This window comes from Perissodus microlepis, chromosome 5 (genome assembly GCF_051167445.1).
Source record: "Perissodus microlepis isolate ML-2025 ecotype Zambia chromosome 5, ASM5116744v1, whole genome shotgun sequence".
NCBI classification, from domain to species: domain Eukaryota; kingdom Metazoa; phylum Chordata; class Actinopteri; order Cichliformes; family Cichlidae; genus Perissodus; species Perissodus microlepis.
The window spans coordinates 23354928-23367782 of NC_140465.1; the positions used below are offsets into that span (position 1 = coordinate 23354928).

Here is a 12855-nt window from a genome sequence, read left to right on the forward strand (position 1 = left end):
TTGCCATGACACGCCAATCCTAAAAAAAGGAATCATTCTTATAATCAGTGCAACACAAGTAAAGTAAACAAAATATTTACCTGATATTTTTTACACAGCTTATTGCAGCGCTTGAATAAATATAGCATCTGACTATGTCTCCGACTCCTCCTTGGGGAAGGCACCTCCTGTCAGCCCTCCCCTCTGCTGGAGGAGTCGCTCTGGTTTTCCTATCTACATCAGTGACATTTCAACCTGGTGACTAAAGCTGTCTGCACTGTGCGGAGTTGGGCTCTATGATTTTTAAATGTGTATGGTTATATTTGCTCCGGTAAGTTTCTTTGCTTGGTGGTTTATTTTCTGTATTTATCTCTTCGGGTTGGTGAAAATGATGACGTCTGCTTCTATTCACATTTAAAATGTAATTGTATTGCAGTTTAATTAGGGATCATTTTTAGTTTGTGTTTGATGCTAAAAGTAATAAATGGACTCAAAGTTGCCGATGCAGAGTAAAGGTCTTGTTCTTTGTGTCAGTAAAGTGGAAGAAATAGGAAGCTGTCTGCCTCACAGTGAGTTGGGTCTCACAGTTAGTTAGACCTCTGAGTTTGGTATTAGCATTGACAAATTGAATCTCACTGTACTGCTGTGGCCTCCTTCCAGGGCACAGTCAGGAGCTCTGTTTGTTGTCTTCCAACCTTTAAATTATTCAGGTTTTGTTTTCAAACCAATTATAAATCTTAATAATCTGTCATATAATTTATTGATGTGTATACATTATGCAGGAAGCTGCATTCACACGCTGATTGGAGTCAACTACTTTTGGAGAGTCTGAATAAATGATCAACTAATGGTTACTGGTTTACGATTTTTCTTTCAAAGATTTTTGCCATCTGTGCTTTTGCAACATGTGGAGGATACTATGGTCATCTCCAGGTTAAAGTGGACTGTGCAGACAGGAGGCAGAATAACCGCAGCATCAACATTGATTTCGGGTATCCTTTCAGGTAAACGAATTGCTTATGTTTTCTTTTTGATCCCATTTGGTTGTTTACTTATAAGTAAGACTCCTTTAATCTTTCACAGCTAACTTTAAATAAATCTCTTTACATTTTATTATTTTAAGAGCTGAAATGTGACTAGTCTCCTAAAAAGCATGTCCACAGTAATCATCTTAAATAGGCCCAGAAAGTATTTTAAAATTGTACAGGCCTGCTCCATTGACATGACAGCTCTAAAACAGAGGAGCTGCTTGACAGCTGAGTAGGAGTCTGACCCATTTATTGTCCCAGAGTCTAAAATACTTCCCCGCATCATTAGATTCATCCGTACCTGGACTCCTATGAGAAAAATCTTAGCTTCAGGTGCTTTTTGTTTTTAACTTCTGTTCCAGTGTTTCTATTTTACCACTCGCTCTCATGTTACAACATGTACGTGTAGGTGGATTTGAATGCTTAGCGACCCACTGATATTATGATGAGCCACAAATTAGTATCTTTGTCATAGTGTGTGTGGTAGCGGATCCCAAATGTGAACCCAAAAATCACTGTGAGGAGTAAAATCTAAAGCATGCCTTTAATAAATAAATGAGGGAGCAGTTCAAATGAAAACTGAGATCAAAAAGATAACAAAATCCAAGGACTCCAGGAAAATGGACACTAACCTAACTAGGAACATCAGCAGGAGGAATAACAAATGCACAGAGCAAGGATAACAGGAAAAGTGAAGCTGCTTCTGCACACAAGGCTACTCAAGGGAAGTGAACGCAGCTAGGGAACAACACAGGTGCTCACAGTCTGCTGCAAACAATCTGGAAAATAAGATGAGGAGAAGTAAAACTGAATACAACTATAAAAATAAAGCAGGAAGTGAAGCATGATAACTAAACAGGGGAAACCCAGACACGGCTGAACTAACGCAGGGAAACTGACATGAGAAGATAGACAGGAACTAAGGAAATTGAAATCATGAAGCAAATAACAAGGCAACCTAAGAATCAACAGAAAATATTAAAATGAACAATACTAGAAAGTCCACAACTCGAAAACACTGCATCAATGACCTGGGGCCATGTCAGCCTTTCTTTGTGAACCATTATATAAACATTACTCGGCTGTCTTCCAGGATGACAAAAAAAATTGTTCTTATTGCTTTGTTGAATCTGGCAGGTCCTTTTTTTATTCACAGCAATTACATATTTTCAGATCTGTGGTGGGAATATAGAATGTAATTACCCACTGATTAAATGAAATTGCTGTGGGATACAGAGAATCGAGCCAAAAGTGGATGTTGAAGAGTTTAATTTTATACCAGTAAAGTTCAAAGAGCAATGCATGAACATTGGGGTTTTTTATTGTTTAAAAAAAAGCCTGGTTTAGGTGAGTGGCTTCCACAGGGAGGTCACACTTTTCACATCATTTCATGTGAGCCATGAATGGTGTGCCTGTTGTTAATCATAATTACTAGTCTTGTGTGTGTGTGTGTGTGTGTGTGTGTGTGTGTGTGTGTGTGTGTGTGTGTGTGTGTGTGTGTGTGTGTGTGTGTGTGTGTGTGTGTGTGCAGGTATTAGTCAACCTTCGCAGTGTAATTGTGGAAAATAAATGTTGACAGTTGTGCAAAAGTTGCCCTCATGGCAAATTTGCTTGAGAAGGTCAGCAGGTCCTCTAATCTGCATGTTGAAGTATCCTTTGGCAAGATAGTGAATGCGGATGGATCTGTGTGAATATTAAGTTAAAAGCACTTAGTAAGGTAAAACTGGTGCTTGTGTAGGTGAATGAAGCTTGTAGTAAGAAAGTGCTATATGAGTGCTTGAGTAGAAAAAGTGCTATATGAGTACCAGTCCATTTACCATGTACTCCTTATGCTTTAGTATTTTATAATGAAGACATAATTAATATTGGGTCTACTTAGTATTTTTTTTTCTTCAGTGCTTTTTAGGCCATATTGTACTTTTTGAGCATATGCAACACCTTGCATCACACTTTTCTCTCTGAGGAGAAGACTACAGAAAACAGAATGAACTATGAAGCACGGCGTCTGCTGTTTTTGAAGTTTTATCAACCATTATAAACCATTATAAAATGCTAACTGAAAAAAGTGACTAATCCTCACTGAGTGGAGGATTAATAAAGATTTAAACCTGAGTAACAGTTGCTCAGTTTGCTGTGGTCAGACTGGTCAATGCTTCACATTTCAGAAGCAGTTTCACTGTCCTTTCGTCATATTGGAGAGAGATCTTGCAGACGTCCTTGGCTTTTTTTTCTTTTTGCAGCTACTTTATAAATATTGTATTGTATTGCTTCTTATACGAGCAACACCAAATTCACAAGAGTCTCGTGAGAAACAAACAAAAACAACAGGTAAGAAAGAGAAAACTGACCTTTATTTTTTATTAAAGCACCACTAGATTTCTAAGCTGTCCTTCACAAACTTTCCTTTTTGTTTTTTCCCAAACACTGTTTCAGACAGACTTTGAAAACTGATTGTATATAAAGAGTTATTTAACCAATCAGTTTTGCAGCAACAAATTTCCCCCACTTCTCCACGTAAACCTGCTCTTTCTGTTTTGTAGATTACAGCAAGTGCATTTTAAAGCTCCTTTGTGCAAAGAGAACAGAGATGAGATTATTTTCCTGGAAGGTGACTTCTCCTCAGCTGCCCAATACTTCATGACTGTGGGTGTCTTTGCTTTCCTGTACTCGCTGTTGGCAACGATTGTCTATGTCTTCTACCAGAACAAGTACTTGAAGAACAACAGAGGTCCACTTGTGGTCAGTGAGTTTTCATGTTCAGATTTTTCAGTGTTACAGCTTCATATTACCGTCTGATAGAGCCTTGTTTATGTATTATATAAAATGCAATTCAGACGTGACCAATATAGCTAAAAGAATAGTTGCAGTATTTTGTGACTCCACTCTGGAGCCTTCCTGCACTTCCATATACATGAAGTGTATAAAGTGGGGAGCAGCATCAAGACCTGCTTATTAAGTCAGACAGGGCATAAAAGTGGAGCTAGGGTGGAGACTGGTTGTCAAGTAGCTTGCAGATTTGCACTAACTTGAAATAGCATGCTCTGTATGAGATACCCAACTGTGTAGTGGAGTCATTGGCTGATATGAGGTGGCATTAATATAAGCATATCTGCTGGTATTAGGCCTGAGGCTGACATTCATGATCTAACTTTACTTTTTTTTTTTTAAAGTCGTTGCTCAATTTGGTTTTTGACTTTTTCTCCTTTCTCCTGTGTCTCCTCCTGTCCTGAGCAGGACTTTGTTGTTACGATCATCTTCTCCTTCATGTGGTTGGTCAGCAGTTGTTGTTGGGCCAAAACTCTTTCTGATATAAAGACAGCCACCAACCCAACACAGGTGCTTCTTCTCATCACTTCCTGCAGAGCTCAGGAAAACAAATGCACAGCTACAGAGGAGCCTCTCTGGTCACGTCTTAACACATCTGTGGTATGTCTATAATTAAAGAATGACGCACATTCTGAAGCACTGCTATAGAAAGCCATTTTATATTAGTGTGTTTTTTTCTTTTCCTCCAGGTCTTTGGCTTTGTTAATGTTGTCCTTTGGTCTGGGAATATTTGGTTTGTCTTCAAAGAGACAGGCTGGTACAAGACTGGACAGAGATATCCGACCAGGAGTGCATCTGGGAAACGCTCAGGTTCAATGCGACAGCGGCTCTACAGCGAGAGCAGCTTCGACCAGCCAGAGGAGAACTTTGCTCCCTCTAGACAAAACAGTTTCAATCTGTCAAAGGGAGACTTTGATCACCAGTTGCAGAGGCAAGCTAGCATCAACCAGTCACAGGTAAGCTTCAGCTTACCACAGACATATCTTGGTAAACCGGTAATTTATGACAGAGAAGATAAAGTGGCTTCTCAAGGTCCAATGATATTTGTCAATGAGATGTGACTTAGAGTTTGATCATGCACATGCACGTAGAGAACTGAATGAAAATTTGCTACTGCTGTTTTGAGTTTGTGAAAATGACATGATTGCTGACTAAATGTAACTCTGAAGGGTTTGGATCACAACGTAGTTTATCCTCTACATAAACTTATACGCTCGTGATTGCTCAAGAATACTGTTGCTGAGATCTCTGGGTCCTTTTGCATGTTTTACTGTGCATTTTCTATTTTCCTTTTATTTTCTGTGGACAATTTTTTTTTTTTTTTGGGGGGGGGGGGAGACTAAGTTTCATCTAAATCTAATTTAAACTCTACATTTCCAGGAAACAATTAAAATATCCTTTCACAGTTACACTGAGATAGGATCTGGTTGCTTTAGCGTTATCATTCTGGGGCTTTGAGTTGTTCATAAAGAAATGATTTTACTTCACAAACTGTATAAGTGCTTGATCTTAACTTTAAATGAAAAAACACATCACACTACAGTGCTCTCTAATATGTAATATGGAAATATGTTGTATCAGTGGACAAATACATGTAACCAGTGTGTGAGCATTCTCCCATGAATATTTAATGTTTGACTGTTCTGCATAATTGATTCTGTTTGTTATTAGCACTGCAGTGTCTCCATTTGAACATTTATAATGAGTATTAATAGATATGTGCTTCTGTAAATGCATGCATAGTCACCTTTTGACGTAGTTATATCAAAGCTGAATGTTTCCTTTATATATCCCATCCAATAAATCAGTATAATTTTCATGTTAAAATCATACTGTTAACATGAAACAGGCTTAAGTATATTTTACCTGCTTGTGCTTGTATGTGCTCATGGGATTTTCAGCCTATTTCATGTTTTTAATATCAGTGTTGCACTGCATATTCTTCAGTTATATTGTTGATTTTTTTAGGTAGTCACAGTTTAATCACGGTGTATTCTGTGGTTACTTTGTTCAGTAAAAGATGTCAATCTCTATGTTTTCATTAAAAAAGAAACAAAACAAAGGACATTGAAAGTGAGGAAATACTAAAAAAAACTAATGGAGATATTTCCAAAGGAAATAATTAGTGAACGCTGTTATGAGAACACCAAAGCAAAGCGTTGCTCACACTGTGTATCAGGATTATCTCAAGTGCAAAGCCCAAAGGGATAATCCCTCAGGGTATCTGTTTCATCCTATTTGAGACAATTAACAAAATGCTAACTAATACTTAAAACCGCTTAACCTGTTTGACTACACAGGTTTGGTCCTTGTAAACAAGTCGCTGCAAAGACAGAGTGATATACATGCATGATGGCACAAGCATGATCAGCCAGTGCATTTCAGTTTAAATAAAATCATGAAGTTGAACACGACTGTACAAACTGTGCAAACAACTGTGCTCCTGTGGTTGTAGTGGGAAACCCAAACAGTTTTCATAAGACACCACAGGAATTATTTTAACTTGTGAACTTTACACATAACTTTACAGCTTGTTATTGTGTTAAATTTATATACTACTACTACTTCTACCACTACAATTATTATTATAATCATTATCATCATAGTCATTATCGTATGAACAGTATTTACAAATATCCTTAAATTAAAGGATTTGCTCAAATAGCACTGTGACAGCACAGCAGTTACAGTGCTGATAATAGAAAGTGTTTGCCCCCTCCCTGATGTCTTAGTTTTTTTTTTAATCTATTTGACACACTTACATGTTTCAGATCATCAAAATGATGATGTTAAATCTCTCCTTGTTAAATCAGAATTTAACTGTGATTAACTTCCTTTTTAAAAGGCGGCGAGAGTCATTATCCACAAATGAAAAAAAGACATCAGGAAAACTACCACAAGAGTGAACCTTCCTCTGAGTCATTTTCCTACCAAAATAATTCCAACAGTGCCTCCGTGACTTATCCAGGAAGTCATAAAAGAATTGCTCAAAAAAACAAAATTAAACTTTTGAAAGTACCCAGTCATAACTCAGACTTAAATTTAATTGAATTACTTTAGCAGCACGGTGGCATGGTGGTTCGTACTCTCTCACGGCAAGGAAGTCCTGAGTTCAGCTCCACTATCTGGCTGGGGTCCTTCTGTGTGGAGTTTAAATGTTCACTTGGCTTCCACCCACAGTCCAAAGACATGCAGTTAGTGGAGTCAAGGGTGATTCTAAGTTGCTTATAGGTGTAAGTGTCAATGGTTGTCAGTCTCTCTCTGTTGGCCCTGCAACAGATTGGTGACCTCATGAATAAGAAGAGAGAGTGGATGGATACTTTAACATGACCTTAAACAGGGTATTCATTCTTGTGCTTCCTGCAGTTTAAACCTCCTGCAGTATGACTGAAATAAAACAATTCTACAGTGAAAAGTGGGCCAAAGCTCCTCCACAGGGATGTTATACTGCAGACTCATTGCTATATTTTATCTTATTTTATATTATCTCAAGCACTTGATTGCAGTTCTTGCTGCCATTTGTTAGATTTAAGCAGTTATATTTAGGTTTACTTTTTCACACAGGGCTAGGTAGATTTGGACATTTAAATTAAATCTTAATTTAAAAACTGCATTTTCTTTTCACTCAAATTATATTTTTCTAATATTACAATTTGTTTGATGATCTGAAACATTCAAGTGTGAGAAATATACAATTTTTTGGATTTTTTTATTTTGTTTGTTTTTGATTCGTTACAGCTGTATTACTGCTTATTAATGCCAATTTCTAATCAGCTAATCACATGGCAGCAACTCAGTGTATTTAGGTATGTAGACATGGTCAAGACGACCTCCTAAAGTTCAAACTGAGCATCAGAATGGAGAATAAAGGTGATTTAAGTGACTTTTACCACAACACAGTTGTTGGCGTATGAGTATTTCAAAAATTGATGATCTACTGGGATTTTCCTACAAGGTCACTTGTACTGTTTATAGAGAATGATCCAAAAAAGAGAAACTATCCAGTGACCATCAGTTCTGGGTGAAAAGAAGGAGAATGGCTGGACTGCTTCAAGCTGATAGGAAAACAGTAACTCAGATAACCAACCAAGGTATGCAGAAAAGCATCTGTCAAAACGCACCACATCACACCTTAAAGCAGAAGAAGACCACATTGGGTTCCACTCCTGTCAGCTAACAGCAGAAAACTGAGGCTACAACTCTCACAGGCTCACCAAAATAACAAAAATTGGACAACAGAAAATTGAACAACATAGTTGGATCTGATCAGTCTAAATTTCTACTGTGACATTTGGATGGTAGGGTCAGAATTTGATGTAAACAAGATGAAAGCATGGCTTCCTGCCTTGTACCAATGTTTAAGCTGATATATGTTTTAATTATACATGTAAATTGAAAAATACAATACACACGTCTGTAAGTCTGCTGGATTAGTGCAAGAATTGAATCCAACAGATGTACTAGAGTTTTGTTATGCATGTATAATATGATCAAGTGACTCATGTTGTTTATAGTTTATCTTACTCTGAAGGATTTAACTTTGGGATGTATGTTATGGGCTGGCAAAGACACAGGCTTTTCTGTTCATTTCAATTTTGTGTATGGTTCATCTCAGTTGTTGCTGTGCATATTTCTTCAATCATAGCGTGATAGTGGGTGACATATGCCAAAGTGGGTGCATACCATTATTAGTTTGTGTAGAAAGAGATACGACCCACTAATTTCAGTAAAAGAAACAAAACAAGTAGTAAATACTAAAAAATACTGAAAGCAATCAAATTTGGGAAACCAGCATAGTGAATCACTAACGAATACAGATTTAAAGAAGCGTGACTCACACTGTGAATGGAATCATCTCATCTGCAAATCCAGATGGAATAATCTTTTCGAAGTCAGTTTCATCTGTTTAAGGTGGCCATAATACTAATACCTAAAATGTTTCACCACTCAGACCATAAACTGTTCATGACTTTGAGTTGGTAGCTGTTGGTTGAGCTGATTTGTGTACATGTTCACCAATTCATAATGCTATAATCCCCCTTTGATTTTAAAGTCATTTCCATGTCACCTAAGTAAATTATTATTGTTATAAGTAAGCCACTACAGGTGGAATAAATATTCTTCACTGAATGATGACTTTGCTTGTGAACCTCAGTGTGTCAGTGGATCTCCACCACTCATTCATTCATTCATTCACGGGAACACCACAATGTTACACATGGAATTCGGTTATCATGGTGCCCAACAGTTGCCTGTTTTTGAACGTGTTTCATGTTGTTTGACAAGTTGTTCTTGCTTTAGCCCATGAGAAGGCATACTCATAAGTAGTTTGATGTGGTATCTGAGCAGCAAATAATATGACAACACTGTTTGTGCTCATCTGAGCATCGAGGCTGCATACTCAGTGAGGCAAATGCTTCAAAATCTGTTTGATTGATTTAACTTGTGTTCTGCAGAAAAATAAAATGATACTGAAATGCCTGATATTTTTAGGCTGTTTCAACAAACACCAGGATGATATGTCATCAGAAGAAATTGGTTTTAAGAAATGTTTCATTTTTTTTTCACACACAAACATTAACCTGCCAAAAAAAAAAAAAAAGAAAAAAAGAAAAATGCAAGCAAATTTTCCACTGCATAAATTTGCCGAAAAATGGCAAAGCAGAAAAAAACTCGGAAAAAAAGAATTAACTTTGTCTTGTCTTGTCAGAGATAAAATAATATAGATTTCATATGTTAAAAACAAACTGTGGTAAACTTACACTTGCTGACTGGGAATCCTGCTTAAAATTAGGCCGGTTGTTAACAGACTGTTGCTAACAGAACTATTATGTAGCTCCAGCCGTCCTCAAAGTGAACATTAGCTTTGAGTTACAGTCAGAGCATCCCCAAGTTTGTTATTAAGGCCTCTGTGTGCAGTCCGCTATCTGATTAAAGCAATTAGAACAAAGAGGGGTGATGCTCTCTCTGCCGGCCCCCTGACAAAGAGACTGAGCACATGCAGGTGTCCAGAGGAGGCTCTTTGAAGAAAATTGCAGTGAATGTACCCACAGCATGCCAATTAGGGTCAGGTCATCAGCAGGAAATAAAAGGCTACATCATGAGATAGATGGCCCATCTTGTATGGAGGAAAGGCTACATTTAAATGTAATTAATCCCCTTTGTAAGATGTCACACTGGCATGTAGCACTTAATGTTGGTTATGTCTGTTTTCCCTGGTGTACATGAACCAGCTGTGACTTTTATTTCCAAATGAAGCACAATGAGGAAGATGTTGTACACAGTGGTGATACAGAGACATAAGATATTTTTCACTTTTTGTAAACACCTGCAGGGGGCATTATCCACCTGTTTTATCATCTGTAGGCTTTCCAAGCGAGGGTCCTACTATGTTTATTAAAAAAATAACATCAACTCTTTTCTTTTTTTTATCATTCCACTTGAGCAACAATTATGTGCTACCTTTCTAAATGTCAGGTCTTTGCTGTTCATTTTGTACCTTTTTTCAGTCTCAGAAAATGTAGCATGTATAACAGCAGACACGTAAGGTTGTATGTTAGGAGTTAGGCCTCAAGGGGGTGGTGTAACATCACACCAAATATAAGTTGTTTTTTCTACTGATGCATTCCCATAAATAGGATTAATAATGTCCTCTTCATCTCCGTGCAAATTGCAGGAAAATAAGTCATTTCTTCACTTGTTCTCCAAAAAGAAACAAACCACAAAGAGTGTATGTTTTTTGTTCTTGTTGTTGGTGTCAAATGTTTTATTACACATATTTCTCAAAAATGTCTCCACTCATTTTTCACCACATTGCAGAAAAAAACTAATTATTTGTAAAAACATGTTTGGGTGATTTCTCATATATCAGCTTCACATCTTCAGACGTAGGAAATGTGCTATCAGAATTGTGTATTTATACATAGACTCATGACTTACTGTTAATCATATTGTCTGTGAGTGATCCAGGCCGAAGGACATTTTAATGTTCAGCAGAGGTATTCATCATACCCTTGGTGAAAAATGTATTGACGCCCATTGTAGACCTGTTGTTATAATCCCCTCACTGTGATTGTTTTCCATCATGAGAGAGTGAAACAGGGAAACATACAGTTTCTGATGCAGGTCATTTATTTCACTGGCCTACGTTCACATCTCAGCAGTTCTTCATTATTTTAAACATTCACATGTCACAAAACCTTCGCTATATAAAAATTGCAATAAGTGTGTCACTTCTGTCTAAGGAGCACTTCCTTTTCTTTTCATTGCTGCTTCAGAGGATTCATGGTGGATTACTATAATTTATAAGTATGCAACAACAGCCATTCCTGTCCAAAAGGGAATCATTAACTGTCAGTCTTGACTAACTTGAAGATGACATGTTGACAATATAATCAGCAAGTGACTATGTTTTGTTTTGTTTTTAATTGAGAAAACAGTAATAACAGCCTGGAGAAATTTAGTGGGTGTTTACAGTTTTTTCTGATTGCTTAAGCACATTTTTTGTAACTATTGGCTATTTTTGCAAAACTCTACACACAAATAAGAAAACCTGTCACCCAATTATCAAAACATTGTAGTTCTCTTGCAAAAGCGAACACAGCTAGATTAACCCTTCACACCTTCGTAAAAATGGTGTTTTCGTATCAAACAGTACACACAAGCCATCATCTACTAAGCACACAATGCGCCAACTACACACTGATGGTATGAATACAAAACACATCTGGCTTTTGCTTTCTCTGTGCACAAGGTAGGCTATGTCAGTTTGAGCTCATACTTTTGTCATAGATCCATAAGCATAGAGGGATCCAAACTTCAAGTACTGGTGTTTATTCAAACACATCAAAACAAACACAAGTGTTTATTTCCAAGTATAGGATTATTTGCAATCGCCATAATGACTATATGGGTTTCTTGGTCTGCAGTGAACATGCTTCCTCTGCCCCCAGCATCTGGTCATCTAGCAATTCTGTAAAGTAACAATTTCAGTATTTTTACATCTATGGTATTGGTGTGTTTCTCATTGGCATATGGCAGTGCTACAAATCTTAGTGCAAAGTGACTGTACTAACCGATTCTCATTTCAAAATGTCCTTATGATACTTGCTACAGTGTAGCGGCTCGAGTTAGGCTGGACCCGTTGGCCCGCTACCCTCAGGGTCATTCCACGGTTGATTACATGGTCCACTATTATAGCTCTGATGTCATCAGTAATTCTATTTCTTACTCTTCTTACCCTTCCTATCCCCCCTCCTCATCCTCCTATCCACCCTCCTCATCCTCCTCTCCCCCCTCCTCGTCCTCCTCTCCCCCCTCCTCGTCCTCCTCTTGGTCCTCCTTGTCCTTGTCGTCCTCTTCATCCTACTCTTCCTCGGCCTCCTCTACTTCTCACTCTTCCTGCTCCCTCCATTGTACTCCACACACAGAGCTTACCTGTATTATAGTGCTTAGGCTGATTGCAAAGTGAACTAATTATCTAAAAAAGTTTTCACATGTGACAGTGTGCCAGACAGTTGGCAAAATAGTGTAAATAATGGCCATAAATGTGTATAGTTTTGCTAGGAGTGCGTTGGGAATTGAGTGTAAAGCAGTGAGTCGTGTTTACAGTTCTGCAAAAAGAGTGCTGTGCAGTGGATTGTAGCTACAGGTTTGCAAAGTGTGTGTTACAAAATGGCAAACTGAGTGCAAAGCAGTGTTTGTGCTTTTAGTTTTGCAAACTCAGTGAGTGGTTTTGCTATAAGTATTAATAGTTTTAGAAATTGTGCTATAAGAATCACAGTTAGGGTTTAAGCATTCAGAAAAAACTGTAATGATACACATATGGTAAATGGCCTGTATTTGTATAGCGCTTTACTAGTCCCTAAGGACCCCAAAGCGCTTTACTCATCCAGTCATCCACCCATTCACACACACATTCACACACCGGTGATGGGAAGCTACAGTGTAGCCACAGCGACCTCCCAACTCTTGAGCCACGATCGTCCTGCACATATGTGCAAACCTGTGTGTGTGTGTGTGT

General features: G+C 37.8%; 1 protein-coding gene across 1 annotated transcript; it reads left to right on the top strand.

The window, feature by feature from the left end:
- The first annotated feature begins 218 nt into the window (after window positions 1–218).
- On the top strand, window positions 219–8969 carry synprb (synaptoporin b). Its single transcript, XM_084928912.1, has 5 exons — window positions 219–310; window positions 859–983; window positions 3548–3746; window positions 4242–4433; window positions 4523–8969. Exons 1-5 carry the CDS (start codon window positions 287–289, stop codon window positions 4892–4894), a joined length of 912 nt encoding a protein of 303 aa, XP_084785038.1. The 5' UTR covers window positions 219–286; the 3' UTR covers window positions 4895–8969.
- The last annotated feature ends 3886 nt before the right edge of the window (window positions 8970–12855 follow it).